This window comes from Microtus ochrogaster, chromosome 2, assembly GCF_000317375.1.
Source record: "Microtus ochrogaster isolate Prairie Vole_2 chromosome 2, MicOch1.0, whole genome shotgun sequence".
NCBI classification, from domain to species: domain Eukaryota; kingdom Metazoa; phylum Chordata; class Mammalia; order Rodentia; family Cricetidae; genus Microtus; species Microtus ochrogaster.
The window spans coordinates 28,339,456-28,359,248 of NC_022010.1; the positions used below are offsets into that span (position 1 = coordinate 28,339,456).

Sequence of the window (19,793 nt, forward strand, 5' to 3'; positions counted from 1 at the left end):
GGGGGGGGGGTGGTGGTGGCAGGGCCTTTAAGGAGCAGGGCATGTGCAGGGCATTTTATGTCAGTGGGGAGCATGCCCTTGATGGCGGGACTTTGGTTCTATCCTTTTCCTGCTACCCATCTTGATGCCAGGTGAACAGCATCCATCATGCTACCACATGCTCCCTGTCAATACATGCTACCTTACACAGGCCCCAAAGCCCAACCAACCATGGTCTGAAATCTGAGACTATGGGCCCAAGTCAACTATTCCTCCTCTGAAGTAGTGGCTCTGGGATGTTTTATAACAAAGAAAGCTAAGGCATGCCAATTCTTCCTCCATTTCTCCGGGTGTCTAACGAGATGGAAAAGCTGGTACAGGTGCTCTCTGTCACACCACCTGCTGGAGAAGAAGAAATTCCATCAGTGACCCTCGCACTCAGAACATGTGCACCAGGCAACCTGTGAGGCTGGGGCTATATCCTGGGCTTTGATGTTATTGCCCCTTCGGGCTGGAACACACTGTCACCTCCTGGGCTGCCACTGTCCACTCGATTCCACTCTGTGGGATACCATTGGGTGTGTTCATCTCGTGAACTGTGTTTGTGTCACTTTTCCAGTACTGATGTGGTTTGGAAACAATCTGACCCAGCACCTAATGCAGAGATGGGACAAGCAGGAACTGCCACAATGTTTCCTCCGAGTTCTCGCTGTGCTCTGTTGCTGTACTGAACACTGCCTGGAAAGGGGAGGGTTTATTTCACCTTAGAGGCTACAGTCCACTAGCGAGGGCAGCTAAAGCAGGAATTAAGGCAGGAACCTGGAGAAAGACCATGGAGGAAGGTTGCTTATAGGCCTGCAGAGCTGGACTTCTTATATAGTCTTATATCTGTCCAGGGATGGCACTGGAGGCCTGGGCTATTTAGAGCTGAATCCTCCTACGTCAATCAATGGATCCGCTGTGCTAGATCCTCCTACGTCACTCAGTCACTCAATCAAGAAAATGCTTCACAGACATGGCCAAAGGCCAACCTACATAGAGGTGTTTCCTCAGGTGAGGCTTCCTCTTCCCAGGTAACTCTAGTTTGTGCCAAGTTGACTGTTGGAGGGGATTAGACCAACCAGTTAGACTGTGGCATGCTTGGAGGAAACTGGAAGCACACTTGGGATGGAAGAGAAAAAAATCCCCAAATCAAAAAACCCTGCAAGGCCAAGCCCTGCAGATGTGGGAGAAAGGGATCTGCTCACGTGTTTGTTACACATCTGTCAGGGTTATGATGAAGAACTCAGATGATCATCGGATTTCAAAGTTAAAGAGAATGGCTGTGGAGTGGGGCACTCGGGAGGCAGATCTCTGAGTTCTAGGGCAGCCTGGGCTACACAGAGAACCCCTGTCTCAAAAACAAATAAAAATTTAAAGAGGAAAGTCACAAAGTGGGGTGAGCTCTTTGCACCAAAAATAATCCACTACACAGTGTTAGGGATTTCTATAAGGCCAGAGAAACATAAATGGCTCATGAGAAAAACTGCCCAACAGGCTGTTCCCCAGGTTTCCAGGGTGGCTGAACATCGGGAACATGCATGTCTGCATCAGAAACTGGGCAGTTGTAAAAGGAAGGTGCAAGGTCACCTTTCAGTGTGACAGAACCAAATGTCAGACAGCACACATCCTCAGTGCGAGGACAATGCACCTGCCCGGCGGTCATCTCCTCCAGAGCATGTGCTTTAACCATTAGCGGAAACAGAAGCCACACTTCTGCCAGGCCTGCCCGACACGGTGAATGCTGTGGCAAGGAAACACCAACTGGGCTCCCGATGTAACGAAAATTAATCGAAATGTTTCTAGTAAATCACATGTGAAAAAGTAAAAAAGAAACTGGTGAAATCAATCTTAATAATGCAAGTTAATCTTACTGCAGTTTATATAACCCAGTGCGTCCACAATGCTGCCACTTCTGCACACTGCATGGCCAGGCTTCGGCTCAACAGCCACACGCTGGACAGCACAGCGCCAGAGGTCCTGTGGCTGTGAGAAGTGCGAGTCAGTCGGTGCAGGCTCAACGGGGTGTGTTCTGTCTGCGGGAGCGGGAGGTGGGTGTGGGGGTCTCAGGTGCAGCTAGCAGTGAGGTTGGCAGCTGCCAACAAGAACACCGCTCTCAAATGAACGCCGCGCTGCTCTGAAAAGGATGGCTTTTATTTCCATCCAGAATGATTATCACACCATTATTTAAACAAATCTGAAAAATTCTAGAATAGTGTAAACTAAAGGCACAGAACAAACCAAAAATATTCAACTGCAGGCACTTAAATGACAAAGTGCAAATATTTCAACAGTAACAGATCCGGACAAATTTCCTTACAGATGGAAAGCCAGTGTTTTCTGAGAGATTTTCATGAGAAAAATAATATTGAAAGGCACCCTCCCCTCCCCCCCAAATACTCACCAGACCACCAGGTTGGACATATTTTTATGTATAACAAAGTGGCAGTTATGATACTGTTGGATGGTCCCACCCCAGAGAAATGACAAGTTTTACAAAGTCTTTCAAAAGTAGCAAGGTTGATTACAAAATTGTATTTGGGGAGCAGGAAACATTGCTTCACATCAATTGCACTTCAGTATCAAATTGTTTCACAGGCGATTGTCCCACTACAGAGTCCACGCGGGCATCCCTCCCTGGTGAGCTGGCAGCAAGGTGACCATGGGAAGCCAAGGGGCGGGGGAGACGCCAGTAGCCACTACTGTTGCTTTATCACAAAGAAATTTTTTTAAAAATATAAATTGAAGTGGACCAATCAGTGATACAGATACAAAGCCCGGCGATGACTGTGAAGGAGGTGGGCTCAGCCCAGGGCCATGCAGAAGCCCATATTCTGATTATCAATGCCGTTTATCTCAGGTCACTTGTAGTTAGCTCTGATTTTGAACTAGGTTTCTAAATAAAACTTTTCAAGTATAAACATTAACCAGGTAAAGATATCTTTCCTCTGACTTTCTTTCTCATTATGCCTTGTAAGGGATGACTGTGTTGCATAAAGGACATAGTTTTCAAAACAAAAACCAAAAAACAAACAAAAAAACAAAAAAAAAAAAGAAAAAAGTTTACTGACCAACAGTTGAAGATATTAACACCTAAAATCTACTATTTCAGATTTAAAAAAAACAAAAACAAAAACAAAAACAGAGCTTTTTGGTCTCTTGGGGAAACTAAGGACTTCTAAAACACACAGGAACAAAGTTAAAGTCTTCTCTCCAACTTGGCTGTGCTGTGTGCATTTAACACAGTAATGTTCTTAATCACCTGGTTCAATTGCATAAATCACAGAAACATCTCCAGACAAGATTGCTGATAAATACAAACTCTAGAAATGACTTTTAGAAGAACATCTTCAAACTTTTCCTACATAACAAAGCATTCCTGTGGAAAAGAATCTTCACGCTCCTGGGCCATTGCAGACAAGGCAGCTCTGCCAGCCGAGGACAGTCACCTCCCAGGCTGCTCTGTCCCTGAATAGCATTATTTTTGATTTTCTACATTATTTAAAAAGAAATCTCATTAGTGGTGTCAGACTTATGTCTTCATTTAAGTACTGAAAATTAAGGTAGAAACAACCCAAAAGTTGTTTTATAAATGGTATAAAAGTTTTGAAATGTTGGCACCAATGGAAAATGAGCAAAACCCAAAATGCAGCCACTTGTAGGGCTGTTTACAGGGCAGGAAGGCTGCTGCAAATGCTGCAGTAAGTTGCTGCTGATGCAGGAATTGCAGATGTAAATCATTTCATGACCTAGCGTCTGTAGGTCAGGAAGCTGCTTCCATCCAGCTGGTGACAGTCTTGGGAGGATCCAAGCACCGTCCCAGAGGGTGGCCACTGAGTGTGTTCAAAATGTAAGCTCCCGGGACTAGCGGGGGCTGATCTCTGAGCAGAGAGGAAGCGTGGGGTGATTGTGGAAGTGCCACAACCAGAGGGACTTCCTTCAGACTGTAGGAAGAAGCGAGACTGGAAGCCAACGTCAAGACTCTATACGAGGCTGCCGGGCCAGCAAATGACTGTCAGAGTGACCTTGTTCCTTTGTTCTTTCAGCATGGGGACCAGAGCAGAGTGACTCATGCCCACAGTCGACAGGCCATTTACGGCTACAATCATGTCTCCACATCTGAACAAAACACAAGCAGAAGCAGAGTGTCATTATCTCAATGGCATCGCAAACACGGGCCCAGTGAGTTAGCATCAAAATCACAATTTTGCTCTGGTTGGCCGTCAGCAGCTAGGAATGTTACCACCTCTGGGGAAACTTCTAAGCCAGTACTTTCCCCTTTACCAACCAAAACTAACTGAGCCAACTTGCCCATAACTGGTGGGAACTTAAGGACATGAAGAACAACTTCATTTGGTGAGGCCATCTCTCTAAAAAGTGCCAAATCAAGGCCAGGGAGATGGCTCACTGTATGAGCATTTGCTGCTCTTTGGGGACCTGGGCTTGGCTCCCAGCACCTGTATGAAGCAGTTCATAACCGTCTATAACCCCAGTTCCAGGGGTCTGATGCTTTCATGGGTACCTGCACTCATGTCCACATGCACTAAAATAAACACACAGCTCTCAGGGGTACGCCTGTCAACCCTGGTTCACTGCTATGGCTGCCCATTGATGGATCTCCCATGAACACAAAGTCAGGCAGACATTGAGCCTCAGGAAAAATAAAGTGGATTTATCTGACGGCAGGAGACCTGCACAAGAATGCTCAGAGGGCACTGCCATTCTGCAACACACTCGCTGAAATAACACTCTGTTTACAAAACCGGCACAGGCATGAGTGCTGAGCCCCGAGCTGGATCATCTTCTAGTACGAAGAACACAACCCACATCATCAGTGAACACCAGACTCACTTTAGTCTCCCATCGTAGTAAGCAGGGGTTCCTAAGACGATGGTTTTAATGAAGAACGGCTGATTGGTGTGGTTCTCTTCATATCCACCTACAATACTGAAGCCCCAGCTTCCCAAGTAGCTTCTTCGTAGGACTATATCATGGCAGCTGTGAAGGGCACTGTCAAAGACACAGAGAAAGCTGACACAGAGGCTTCTCACTCTCCATCTTTGTCACAACAGGCGTAGAGAAGTTAGTGCTTTTGTGCTTGTGTACCTGTGTCTGTTATTATTTTGATAACCCATTCTCTAGCATGATGCAGCGCTAGACAGGCTCACTTCCTCCAGCTTCTCTTGCCAAGTGAAGACATGAACACACAGAGGAAGCCTACAGCCTGGCTGCCAGTTATACTGTAGAAATGTGCACAGAGATCATGGACTGGTACTCCTCACAGCACCGCGATTCTAGTACTAACCGCACCCCGGCACTGAGTACAGAGAGGTACAAAGGGTATTTACATTACAATTCACAACAGTAGAAAAATTACAGTTATGAAGTAGTAATGAAAATAATCTTATGGTTGGGGTCACCACAACATGAGGAACTGTATTAAAGGGTTGCAATGTTAGGGAGGTTGAGAACCACTGCTCACCTGGCCATGGTGGATGTCTGTAAGTTCAAGGCTAGTCTGGGTCTACAGGGCGAGTTCCAGGACAGCCTGGGCTGTCTCAAAACCTCTTCGGCCCTGTCAACAAGACCATTGCTCTAGAAAGCTCGGATGACCCAGGTATCAGCTGAACAAGGTTTGTGAGGTTCCCTAGTTTAGACTGTAGCTCTGCAGCAGTTTGATAACAACCATTTACATCGTTTTTTAAAAAGGACTTACTTTTATTCTATGTGTATGGGTGTTCGCCTACATTTATGTTTGTGTACCACATACATGTACAGTGTCAGTGGAAACCAGGAAGACTGTGTTGTATCCTCTGGACCTGGAGTTAGAGATGGTTGTGAGATGCTATGTAGGTGCTGGGAATTGAACCTGGGTCTTCTGCAAGAGCAGCAAGTACTTTGAACCACTGGGCCATCTCTCTAGCTCCTGATTTCCACTTTCGATGCACTGATAAACATGCACATCATTTTTGCTACTATAACCTCACTCCATAAGGTCCTGCGATGTCTATGAGACATGAATTCTAGGCCTTACAATGAAAAACAAAACAAAATTCATGGGAACAAGCTAGTCAACTCGGCTATCAACAAGTAAAATTCAATACCTATGACATTCTTGTTCTTGCTATCCTTACAGGACAGAAAGTCACCAGGCCTGCACTGTGTGTAAACGCTCCTCACTGTAAGTTACACCCACATGAGTCAGATGACTCAGAAACTGTGCATTTTCTGGTCTATTTTTATTTAAGAACCAGCAGTCTCATATTTGGCTAATAGTTAAACATGATTCACAATGCTTTTTATAGATAATGAAAATCTAAATTATTTTAGATACAAACAACCATAGTTACACATACTCTTCCTATCTCAACACCAAACATCGGCCGTCTAGAGAAAGGTCAGCACCCTGGGGTGCCCGTGGAGGTTCCACTGTCTCCAGGACCCTCGTCAGCCAGTCACAGAACATGTCACTGGTCATGTGTCCCGAGTCCAATACAGACTGAGTTCTAACTACATTTTTACAAAACAATCAAAAGTTCTTGGCTAGCCTGGGCTACAGAGTGAGACCCTGCCTTAGAAACCCCAAATTCTGTCTTTTCACGAAAAGTTGGCTCAATGGATAAATGCCTACAGTGTAAGTATGAGGCCTGAGTTTGGACAGCCAGGACCCACATAGAAAAACCAGGTGTGGGGGTGTGTCTGCCATCTCTGCATGTGGACAAGTACATAGTCTATCCCTTTCAAAAAAACCAAACCAAACCCCCTTTAATGGGATCTGGCAAAATTGTCTTCTTTTTACAAGCAGATACAAATCTTTTTAGCTTAGATGTTATTCAATTTACCTAAAAACTTGCTTTTATAATTTGATGCACCCACTGGGTGAGCTAACTGTGGAACATACAGATAAAGGTTAAGAAGATCACCCTGTAAGACGATGAGAGCACTCTTGATACCTTGGCAGCCCGAGCCACATGACCCAGGACGGGGACCAGCTGGTGTCGTACTCATTCTCACTGAAAGCGCCTGGCTGCTCCTCTGAGGTCTGGGCTGCCTCCTCCATGATCTGGACTTCCAGGGCTTTGAGGACGACGGCTGGAGACGCAGCGCTGGCTTTTAGCATGGCCACAGCCTCGCTGTGACTGAGATTGGTCAGGTCAATGCCGTTGATATTCAGCAACACGTCACCTGTGCCATTGGGGAAACCAGAGAACGGTGTGAGCACCACTCGACTCTCCCTTGCCAACCAATCAACAGGTCATTTTCAAGAACTCAGAAGGGATGAGGATGGGTTTTTACTTATTTGTGCTTTTTTTTGTACCACCAAGGGCACAGAGAACATTCCAAACAATTCAAAACTCAAAATAATGTCAGACTAGAGAGGGAAAGACTGTGTCTTGAAGCACCTTGTGAGGTCTTAGTCTGAATCGTTAGCCTTCGTAGCTGTATACGGGGTGAGCGCTGCTTCTCTTCTTTGAGCTCCAGAGGGCTCTATGGTTCTTTCTGATCCCCAAACTATTTGATCCTTTACTCTTAGAAATAACCTTAGCAGATTCTATTCAATATTACACAGTTTTATACACAGAAAGAGCCCCAGTGAGGGCATGCATGCTGGGATCTGAGAACAGCCATCCTCAGGCCACTTAGTGAGATAAAACATGACTTGAACATCTTCCCTTGCTTGAGTGGGAACAACATGTTTGCTGGTCTCCTGAGTAACACAAGGAAAAAGAGCTATAGAGGCTGTGTGGGGTGGCACATGCCTTTAATCCCAGCACTGGGGAGGTAAACACGGGAAAATTTCTGTGAGTTCCAGGACAGCCAGGGCTGTTAAACTGAGAAACCCTGTCTTGTAAAACCAAAAAACCAACCCACTCCCCCCCAGCTCTGGGCTCATTAGTTGGCCGAGGAGCAGCACCACTGTGACTTAGAGCACTGCAGGGCAGCCTGAGGCCGCTGCCTCTGACAGTCAGCCACGCCGAGCACATTTCCATACCACGGTCTTCTTGGGAGAAATGTCGATTTCTGTCTTTAAATTAGGTAATTTACATCTTTTTACTGAGTCAGAGAAGTTCTTCACAATTTCTTGATATGCCATGTACCCATACGTGAACGCAGGACTTGTAAACGCTTTCTCCCACTCTGTGGGTTACCTAAAACACTGCTGCTAACTACATGTCACAGGACTTTTACTTTCATGTGGGCTTTCCCAAGTGCTAGCTTTTGTGAGGGGAGGGGGGAAGAGGAGCCTGCCTTCGTTCCTGGGAAAATAACCTTTCAGCTCCAATTTCCTCCCCACATGAGGTCCATCAGCAGAGACAGCGACTCTACCATGGCAACAGTGCTCGGTTACATGTCCTCTCCATGCGCGAGCAGAGTTGTGAGGGGACAAAGGGCATGAGGACTCAATCTCTAAAATCAAGTTTGTCCTCCGCTACTTCCTCTTGTCTTCTGCACGAGGTCAGAGAGGACTTTCTGAAGCCTTGTCTCCTTGCAGCTCGATCTCCAGAGATAGAGCTTGGGGCATCAGACTTGGGCAGCGGGGGCCTCTACGGCTCAGCATCACCCAGGTCCCTGACACCTGATCATAATCAGCGCTGTATTCCAGTGAGAAGGCCCTTCAGCCTCATCTGCCGTAAGCTGGATCTTTTCCAAGATAAAAATAAGCCAAGAGTCTGAGCAACTGCGGGGTCTTCAACTACCATCAGGGTTAAATTTCCTAACCTCACAGAAAAATATTATGTTTTCTACGCAAGGACACTTCAAAAGATTTTAAAAAGTTATGTTTAACACGAAACACAGTAATTACTCTTTAAAAGTGTGACCTTAATTTTGAGATGACGCACGGCAGATCTTCCAAGAGCCTGTCTCACCTCTTTTGATTCTGCCGTCCCGTGCAAGGCAGCCATGGGGTGGCACGCTGGTCACAAAGATGGGCAGTTCACCACTCTTACTTCCTCTGCCCCCAGCAACCGTCATCCCAAGGGACTCATGCGGCTCCTTCTTTACTGTGATGTGCTTCTCCTGGCACGTGACACACTGCGTGAGGTCCTGTGATGGAGGAAGGTCATTGGTTAATTAAATAAAGAAGCTGCTTGCCCTGATAGGTTAAAACAGGAGGGAGGAGTAAACAGAGCAGAATGCTGGGAGGAAGAGGAAGTGAGGTCAGACTCCACAGCTCTGCTCCCGGGAGCAGATGCCTCAGAGAGACGCCATGCTCCCCTCTCCTGGGAAGATACACTCCCGGTAAGACCGGTGCTCACTAAGACCGGTGCTCACAGATTATTAGAGATGGGTTGATTGGGATATCAGAATTAGCCAGTAAGGGCTAGAGCTAAAGGGCCAAGCGGTGATTAAATGAACACAGTGTCCGTGTAATTATTTCGGGTAGAGCTAGCCATGTGGGCGGCCGGGTGCCGGGACGCAGCCCCGCCGCTCCTATTACTACAGTCCTGCACAGGGAAAGAGGAAAAGATGGGGTGAAAACAGGCTAAACAAGGTGACGGGTCGGCGGTGGGTATAAAGGGATTGTATATTCTACTCCTTAGTGAGGACTGAAAATAGTGCATAGCTCTTTGGTTTTTTGTTTGCTTTTGTTTTTGAGACAGGATTTCTATGTGTAGCTTTGGAGCCTGTCCTGGAACTTGCTCTGTAGACCAGGCTGGCCTTGAACTCACTGAGATCTGCTTCTTTCTGCCTCCTGAGTTGTGGGATTAAAGATGTGTACCACCACACTTTAAAATGCCCAAAAGATAGGGATTTTAATACCATAATAGCACATGCTATTGTGTGCCTGTCAAAGCTTATGATGCCTCGATTCAGTGTTCTTATAGCTAATTCTGTCACTGCTGGCCTAACTGCTAACCATGGATTTAATCACGTTTTCATGATGTGTTTTTTTAAACAGAGGAGAGCGTGAATGCAGTCCCCCACCACAAATTATGCAGTCGAGTTTCCCGCATTTGGGGAAATCTCTGGGGTCGGCACATCCTGAGAACAATGGAGAAGTCTCGCCCTGGGAAAACCACCTTCATGATCATGGCATCTCCCCTGCCAGGTAAGTCATGATGCATTTTTAACCGTAAAACCAGTGAAAACATTTAAACATGCAACCTGAGAAGATCCGACTTCCACGTGGAAGATCACTTCTTGTCAATCACTTCACCGAGGAAGTCTCCCTGACAAGAAACTACAGAGGCCACTCTCAGGCTTCACACCCCAAACACCTAGGGCTCTCAACAGCATGACAGCCTGCATTTCAGCCCATCTTCTCAGGCTGTAACTAGGAGAGGGTGATGCGAACTAAAGGAGGGGGCGTCCTCACCTTGTGTGAGCTTGGGCGGCTGTGAGCAGGAGGCTGTGTATGCTGCTGGCTGATGCTGTGTGCTCCTGCTTCACGGGTGCCATTGCTGGGCTGCGGTTTCCCCACTCTGGCAATTGTCAAATTCACTCTCTCTCCGCTGGCCTGGAGAAGACACATTCATTACTACCCATCACAGATGATGTTTGTGGCTTAGAGATCTCAAGTGGAATTCCTTCCCCTCCCCTCCCCTCTTCCCTCCTCTCTCCCTCCCCTTCTCATTGAAGCAGGTTCTTATTAAGTAACACAAGCTAGAGGCTCCTGACTCAGTCCCATAAATGCTCTAAGTAGACAATGCCTGAGACACTATCTATGGATGTCTTAGTCACTGCACCAAAGCCTCATCTGGATAGTCACTAACTGGTGGCAGGAAAAAGGTCACAGGCTAATGTTTTCAAACCTCTGACACTGACACACACACACGTCTTTAAGAGTTAAATATTTGGAGGCTTGTGGTCTGCTGTGTGTGTTTAAACATAAAGGTTCATACATATATTATATACAAAGTCATGTTCTCTAAAGTACATCTGACACCCGGTGCTTTTCCTCGGTCATCACCACAAACCTCCGCCTTGACCGGTTCTCCTACAGAAACTGACAGCCAGCTTTAAGGAACCATGGTAAGAAGTAAAAACCTTCTTTGTGATTAAAATGAATGATGCTAAGAAACTCTTTTCTGGGCTGGAAAGGTGGCTCAGAGGGTAAAGGCACTCACTGCCATGTCCGATGATCTAAGTTCAATCCCTGGGGCCTCCATAGTGGAAGAGAGCTAACTACAGAGCTGTCCTCTGATCTCCACATGCACCATGGATGGCGTGCACACATGCACACACACGCACACACACACACATGCACGCGCACACACACACGCAAACACATGCACACACAGGCACACACACACGCACGCACACACACACACACGTGCACGTGCACACACACGCACGCACACACACACGCACACACACATAACATATAATAATTTACTTCAGTTTTGGCTCTTCAACTGGAAAGCAAGTGAAAGCCAACTTTAATACTATACATTAATCATTCATCACTTTGGCTGCATCTCCAGGGTTCAACAGGTAAATGCTGAGGTGACAATTAGAATCCTGGCATTTACAGCTCTGATGACTTCACCATGCTGTGGGAGGTGTCAATGGCTACTTGGGGTTTCCTTACAGTGCACACTCACTGTCATTGCTGTTAACACCTCAGAGCCCCAAATCTGCATTGCAACTTTCCTTGAGAGCTACTCTGACAAGCTTACTGGCTGAGGTAAACCCTTGCTCTCCTGAAAGAGGTAAAGCCGTGGTGCCTACACTGCACAAACAGAAGCCAAAGTACTCGGGGACACAGGTTTCAGGAAAGCAAAAGTCAACAACAGCAAAAGAACCCTAACAAACACAGTTCTATTTGGGGAAGTTATATATAGCAGTGTGGATTCTGAAGACTTTCTGGAACCATGTGTGATTTTCCAAAGAAACATCGGTGACCCTGGAATTCTTATTTGCCAATGAAAACAGAGACAGCTGTGTGACTGACGATCCAGGGCCAGTGTTGGGCATTGTTTACCTGAATGATCTGGGCGGCCAGCTCTGGGGTCCCATGCTTCAGGTCATGTCCATTGATGGCCAGTACCCGGTCATTACTGTTGAGCCTGCCATCCTGAGCTGCCAGCCCCCCTTCCAGAAGGTCAAGAATAAAAACGCCTGGCTCATCTGTCCTTCGGACTAATTTAATCCCCAGCTGCTCCGCCGAGTCGCGTTTGTGCAGCAGCACTTGGAAGACCTCATCCCGAGGTGCGCTGCCGTCCGCATGGTTGTTTGCTCGGCTGCCGAAGCGCCTCTCCCGCAGCACGGTGAGATGCAGTGTGCTGCAGGGCTGGGAAAGCACGGCCCGGGCATAGTTATGGGACACATTGCTGATATCATAGTTATTGACCTGAAACATCAAATGAACAAACAAAACTCCTATGACCGATGCATGACAAAATCTTATTTTCCTCACTTGCAGAAATGTCTACATGACATATCTAAAAAAAGTCAACATGGAGAAAATGCAGGGACCCCTTACCTACAAAGAAAACCACTCTAAAGGTTTCTATAGCATAGAATTTAAAAATGAACTAGCAGCACAGTGCGGAGGAGTAGTAGGAACCTGAGTGTTGACGTTAGAGTCTTTGGCGCTGCTAGATATTGATAACCTCAGGGGAACAGGGCACTCTTCCAACACCCGCTCCTCTGGGGCTGACACTTCTTCACAGGACCAGGGTGGGAGGGAGCAGGCGGCATCATGCCAGGGCAAGCCTGCAGCTAGCACAGCTCTCATGGCTCGCAGGCTCAGGTTCCTCTGGATTTCAAAGCTGCTTTCCCTAATGAAGCACACTTACGATAGACAAAATAAATGGTTTCATTTCTTAAAAAGTTACATATTCTGAGTGACTTTTAAAGTATGTAATTACAAGTCCATTCTAATTATCAACATACACATATAATACATATTTAATATGCTGAGTGTAATTCAATATTCATGTCTCATTAGAATGTACAGCCTTGATACAATTACAATGACTGATCTTTGAACACGCAACATCACTTAGGAAAATAGTCCGGCTTCAATTATCCACCTAGGAGCTGGGCATAATTTTCCTATTTATCACAATTAGAGCTCTTTGAATCCATCTGAGATAAAACCATTGCTCACAGAGCATCTCTAATGAGACAGCTCTGCGTTAGGAATGTGTGATCACCTGGAATCCTCCGACTCTTCAACAAGTTTACATTAACCAAGCCTTCCCCTTCTTAAATATCGGAGACGGACAGTTCTTTCTTTTTTTCTGGATTTGAGTTGCTTTTTTTGTTTTGCTTATTTTCTGGGTTTGATAGGTTTGACCAATACTACCTTGAATTTTGTCTATGGACACCTTTTAAAATCCAGTCATCAAATCTGCAGGCATCATGCACGAGCTTACTATTCTTCCATGTTTTTAGTGTTCATGTGGGCTTTGACAGATAACTGACGGTAGTCCGAGACCAGAACGCCAAGGCATCTTCCAGAAAACCAGGCTGCCAGCACTCGCGGGCCCATCATCATCTCAGCTGTCCAGCTGAGAGCAGACTATTGCCATGTTCACATTCTGCATCTTCAGACAGTCACAAAGGACACAATGCCTGGCTGAAACACAGCTCTGTGCTCCAGAAGTATGCAAGCATGCAGCCTACTTTCTCTGTAGAGCAGGATGGGGATACTCAACTATGAAAAGGCACATTCTCCATGAATGCATGGTTGTCAGTGAACTCCAAGGAAAGCAGACTGTAACATACTGTTTCTCGATTTTGTAAAAAAGAGCACAAATGGTAAACAAGCACGTATTTTGACTATGGTTTTTGTTGTTAACCAACGCGATGTAAATCACTGATGTTTCTGCTCAAACTAAAAATATTTATTTTTAATGTTCTAAACTCTGTATCACTTTTAATACTACTGACATAATTTATAAAGAGCAGCATTTTTTTCCTCTAAAATTGCTCAAAAGGCTGCATTTGAGTCTCTGAAGAGTACATAAAGCCATGAGAACATGGGTTCCCTTTGTAAAGATGCTACTTCACTGAATACGTGATTGCGTGTGTGTGTGTGTTTCAATATGAACCATTTTTTATGTGGAAAAATATACTCCTGTTGGCCGCATGTCTACTAATACAAAAGCACGGTGTAGCCCTTACGGCATGGGATTTTCAAACTGGTACACTGGGTTAGAAAGCAAAAAAGACAGATATATACACTTAAATTACTGTTAGAAAGGCCAGATGAGGAGCAGGAACAGCACAAGGGCTGCTGTAGAGACCGAAGAGTCAGGATGCCAGGGAGGGGTGAGCCTGGGGAACAGGTTAGGAACCGAGGAATGCAGGCACGAGTCCTCAAAGTGCTGCCAGCCTTGTGCAGCCAGAGACCCCACATAAACAACAGCAAAGATACAGCACACAGAAACCATAGACCAGAAACTGAATTTCAAAAACAGTGGGAAGTTCAGGGTGTCTCAGCCATACCAGTGGCCCTGAAAGGGTTTGGGGCGTGGGACTTAAAAAGAAAGCAACATGTGGTCAAGCGGCTGGACACACCAGGGCCAAGGACCTCCAGCGAAAATCCCAATCCTGCTGCCCTGCAGCCTGGCCCGACCTGCTTTGTCCTGCTCCAGGAGGTGGGTAGTCTCAACAGGCTGTCTGTCATAGCCAAGCTCACTCTTCTGTCGGCCCAGAACCTCTCTGTCACACTGGGCTACCTTTCTTACTGCGGTGGATTTCCTCAACAAGTGTGACCCCAGTGAGCGGGATCAGTGTGGGGGGTGTTTGGCTGGACAGTTTGTAGGTGAGAAAGTAAGACTGGAGCAGGCTGGGCACGAGCTGGCTTCCCGCAGGAACGCTGGCATGCCCAGCTCTTCCAGGGGCAGGGGCATTCTATGAGAGCAGGACAGACTTTCACTTTGAAATGTGTCCCCAGTAGCTAGTATGGTGCCGGGAGCATGGCAGGAAAGGGACAGAATGTTAGGAAGGAGATCCTATTAAGAAGTGAGGCTTCACGAAGCACCTGGGCCCAGACTTGACTGTCCTTGGCAAACGTGGTTACAGCGGCGGCGCTACCCTGACGTGAACAAGCTGGATTCCTGGGAGGAGAGCGGGAGACAGGACAGTGAGGGAGTGCGGCACTGGATGGGAATGAAGTGGTGAAGGCCTAGACTAGAGAGGAAGCAGGGAACAGGGAGGTGGGAGGCCTCGGCAGATCACGGTGGAGGACTGAAGAGGGACGAGAAGGGCCCTTGTGCTTGGGCTCTGAGAAGGTGGTTTTTCCCTTGTTTGTATTTTTCTCCTAGAAACTATTCCCCCCACACCCAATTTTTTCTTTTCTTATCTCAGTGACTCAAATGCCCAGGACAGTGTTCCTTCAGACCCCGGTTCTGTGAAAGAGCATGCTTACTGTCTCCATCCTTTCCGCAATGCCTTCTAATAAAAAAAATGCCTGGTCCTAAGTTAGTGCTTTTGGGGTCCTGAAGGGAGGACAGCGAGAGGGCTGACTGAAATCCTGGAGATGGATACTAGCAGGAAATCAGGAGCAAGAGTTCCCACCTGCACCTGTGCTACAAACGTCTTTACCTCAGGCTGAATTGTAGCTCAGTGGGACGGTGCTTGCCTAGCGCGGGCACAGACTCCCCAGGATGATGAGAAGAAAGAATATCACCAGTGACAAGGGCTGTGCGGGTCTGTCGTCACATTCTAGCCAGCAATAAACAGAGGGGTCAATCAGACATGCGGGGAAGAGATGGATGGAAAACTGGGCACGATAAACCAATAAGAAAGAAACATCTAGCCTGCTCAATGGTGTCCCTAGAAGAGCCAGCAGGAGTCCAAGTCAGAAGTGTCAGTGTCAAACAAGCCCAGAGAGCCCTGTACCAAGTGCCCAGTCACACATAGGACTGATAATTCAAGGGAGAGAAGAAAATTAGCACCGGGAAGAAATAAAGCAAATGACACACAATCCCTGACCTGTTCTGCACACACAAAGAGCAAAGCTATTAGCTGGGTGTGATGGCCCCACCTGCAACCTCAGCACTTGAGAGGTTAAGGCCAGCCTGGGTAACAGAATTTTAGGCCAGCCTGGGCTACATAGTAAGAGCCTGACTCAAAAAACAAAGCATAACAAAATTAAAATGAAAATAGCTGGGTATGGTGGTATACACTTTTCACCCCAGCACCCAGGAGGCAAAGACAGGTAAATCTCTATGAGTTTGAAGCCAGCCTGGTCTACATATCAGGGTCTAGGCCAGTCAGAGCTACCTAGTCTCAATTCAATCCATCCATCCATCCATCCATCCATCCATCCATCCATCCATCCATCCATCCAGCAAAACCAACTTTTGTATAGTCCGGGCTCTATACCATCACAATTGTCTTAGTTGTAAAACAAAAAGGAACAAACCAATAGAGTGGTTAGTGTTACCTGAAGAATCTGGTCTCCAGCGAGGAGTCTTCCATCTCTGGCGATGACCCCATCCCGGTAGACTTCCTGGATGACAATATTGATCAGTGGTGTCTCATTGCCGCCCACGATGCTGATTCCTAACTGGATGTATGGGTTAGAGCGGTGGATCTCAATGGTGGTGATCTCCCCTTCTGGTAAACTAAGTGGCTGTTGTACAGCTGCCAAGTGAAACAAGAACAGTGTATATGTTCAGATTCTCTCCGGCTCAGTAGGATCCTGTAGGTGAACAATGACTGACCTAAAAAACGCTGTTAAAACTAGCCACACTCTCTTCTTCCACAAGTGCTCTGTAACCACCAATAAAAAATTACTATGTACTGGGTCACCAGGGAGCACACATTAACAGAAAGCCACCATGCTCTCAGTGATGAGATGCCACGGCCATGAACCAAGCACAGATCATGCAAGGCTGCAGAAAGAAAACTGTGGTTTGGGGGAGCCAAGAGGAGCTGAGGAAGGCCACAGCTGCACTGCGCCTTAAGGGGTGAAAACATCGCAGATGTGTCAGGAACTCTATGAACATGGAGGGTGACTTACGGCTTCTAAGAGAAAATGAGGTCTACCAGTAAGTGGACTGCCACCCTGGCCTTTGTGTGTGTGTGAGCACGTGTACCCAAAGCAAGGGTGTGGATGACTTGGTGATGTATTCCCAGTCACACTGGAACTGTCTGAGCTGTCATCTTTCAGGGCTTAGATTTTTTTTTTAAGCGTTCTCATGTTACAAACACCAACTTTACTTAACATACAGTGTTTGGGAATAGTGACTACTTGAGTTGTTGCCTTTGTGGTTTGCTGTTGATGCAGGAGCATTTCTGCAGTAGGGAAGGAGGGAGGACCGTCTTCCTCCAGGTTAAGACTCCTTTATTTCCAGACTGCAGCCAGCTAGAGCTGCACGGTACAAAGGGCGGATGGCGTGGCATGCAAAGCGTACTCCAGTGCAACCCTTTAGACAGGATGTCAGAAGGAGGGGAGGAAGGCAAGGGAGACAACTAAGACAGACAGGGTAAGCCGCACTTACAGTCAGCGGTAGCACTCTCCTCGAAGGCAGGGTTGTCCAGGCCGGACTCCTCAGGCCACACAGGAAGAGGGGCAGGTGTCAAGTTTCGCTCTGCAGGCACAGTGCCCAGGCAGTCCACTTCTGGGGGGCAGGTGCCAGGAGGATCTAGTACAGCGGATCCAGTTTCACCTTCAATCTGTGTCTGAGTTTGGCTAGTTTTCCTTCTCTCTAGGTCAACTCTCCGGTGACGGGCTCCAGGACACCTACAAACAGCAGGTGGTTTTCAGATGGTTTGGAAAGGAAGCGCTGGGTGGGACTGAGGGTGAGGGTGTGCTTAATTAACAGTGTATACCCTAACAACTGCACGGCAACTGCTCATGCACCAAAAGAGCCCAAAGCAGCCGCAGTGCAGCTCCTAATCTCTGTCCAGACTAAGTCCTCACTACTTTACCTGGCAGGCAGACTCAGGAAAGACATGAAGACAACATCAGTCAAATCCCAATACTTGTAGACACTAGTCACCTGGAAACACCCCAAGAGTCATGGCTGTCTGTATGAAAGAATGAGTGTGAAATCTGCATCAACAGCGATTTTTACAGGCCAGATGTCTCAGCTGGGAGTGGCAATCTGCAGCCTTCTTCATATGACTGTGCCACTGGGCCTCTCCACACTCGGCAGACAAGTAGACACAGGAAGCTTGACAACTTGCAGCAAGGCCCAGTCAAGGCCCAGCCAATCTGCCTTTGTTAAACACAGGAGACGAAATGGATTGCCTCGCCTGTAAAATGAGAACCTTAAGATATGCTCTGTGAGCTGAAAGAACTGCTATCCTGCTTTATTTAAGCGAATTCCGGGTAGAGGTACATTTAAACTCAAGACCAACGACTCTTAAGCAAAGCTCCCCTTGCTGGCCTTCTGGGAAGCAGGCCAGAGCACACGCACACGCCTCTCACCTGATGCCCTGACTGGACACGGCAAAAGTGGATGCAGAAGGGAAGACACTGAGTCAGGGAAGGGCCACAGACACACCAACCACACACTTGAGCTCACAGTCTGGCATTCAATGACAATGTTTAAAAACTCCAACATTTGCACCACCTCAAAGAACAGAACAGATTCCGTTAAAATGGAAAGCTGCCCAAGCCATAAAGCAGGACATTTCCCCCAGAAATAAACTCTTTTTTTTTTTTTTAACTTCCAACTCTGCTTCCAAGTTTTTAAAAAGATAATTATGGAAGCGCACCACTTTCTTTTTCTCTTAGTTCTTGTTCCCTACACCCTGTGATGGAGGGACACAGCTGAGTCTCCCTTCTGCACAGCTGCACAATACTCCAGGGACTATTGAAAACACCTGGCAAGTATTTTTGAAAATGAGATCAAGGAATACAGGACCTTTGTCAAAGATGTGGATTCATTGGAGACACATTTGAAAGCTACCTTGAAGTGGAGGCAATAAAGTGTCATGACTGAAAAGCTGGGCTCAGATTTGAGTTCCGTAAACTCAAGGGCTGACGAATGTGATTGCACTGGATTAGAAAGCTTCTCCCCACAGAGGAGGCAGAGTGAGGAGGAGCCTACAGAATGGGGAAAACATCGTCACCAAGAACACGTAAGATAGGTGATTCATATTTAGAATACATGAGTAACTGCAAAAATTAAAGAGCAAACTCTTAAGTCATCGAAGAATAAATGGGCTGATGAAAATAATAGGTAGTTCCCACAGGACAAACACAAATGGCCATTATTACTCAAAAACAGTGTTGAGCACCCTCATGGAACATGGGATTCCTTCTCAACTAACTGGAAATGGCTTCCACCAAGAAAACAAGTGGGGACACCGGGAAGGGGGTGGAAAAAGAGGGGCTTTTGATTTGCTGCTTCTGAGAATGCAAATTTGTGCAGTCACAGTGGGGGTTGGTATTGAGGTGCCTAAAACAAAACAAAACAACACACACACACACACACACAAACCAACAAAAACAACAAGTGAAAAACGGAACCCAGAGACACCCCTCTTTTTTTTTGTTTTTTCGAGACAGGGTTTCTCTATAGCTTTGGAGCCTGTCCTGGAACTAGCTCTTGTTTGTAGCCCAGGCTGGCCTTGAACTCAGAGATCCACACAGAACCAGCCTAGACAGCCATCAATGATGAATAAAGGAAATAGTATGTACAAATAATGACATTTTATTCAGACATAAAACATTGAAATCATGACATCTGCAGGAAAATAGATGGAACTAAGATCATAATGTGAAGTAAGCCGTATGCAGAAAGACAAACCCTGTGCATTTTCTCTTCCATGTAGAATCCCATGTATATGTAGGTCATGGCAGTAAAAAGAGGCCATGAGAAGGTAGCCAGAAATCTTAGGGGAGGGGAAGGAAGGAA

General features: G+C 46.7%; 1 protein-coding gene and 1 non-coding gene across 3 annotated transcripts in view; both read right to left on the minus strand.

Annotated features, from left to right (window-relative positions):
- Positions 1–2,417: 2,417 nt before the first annotated feature.
- The window catches only part of Lnx2 (ligand of numb-protein X 2), a 59,749-nt gene continuing 42,373 nt past the window's right edge, over positions 2,418–19,793 (minus strand). For both annotated transcript variants that reach the window (XM_005344703.3, XM_026788796.1), the window contains exons 3-10: positions 17,427–17,668; positions 16,367–16,566; positions 11,948–12,316; positions 10,340–10,480; positions 8,889–9,066; positions 6,972–7,203; positions 4,870–5,028; positions 2,418–4,137 (exon numbers count right to left, since the gene is read on the minus strand). In XM_005344703.3, coding sequence (XP_005344760.1) covers positions 4,002–4,137; positions 4,870–5,028; positions 6,972–7,203; positions 8,889–9,066; positions 10,340–10,480; positions 11,948–12,316; positions 16,367–16,566; positions 17,427–17,668 — 1,657 coding nt within the window. In that variant the 3' untranslated portion in view covers positions 2,418–4,001. The remainder of the gene's footprint in view (positions 4,138–4,869; positions 5,029–6,971; positions 7,204–8,888; positions 9,067–10,339; positions 10,481–11,947; positions 12,317–16,366; positions 16,567–17,426; positions 17,669–19,793) is intronic.
- Positions 9,920–10,080, minus strand: LOC113458293. The gene has a single exon (XR_003378684.1). It is a non-coding gene; the product is annotated as a U1 spliceosomal RNA (small nuclear RNA).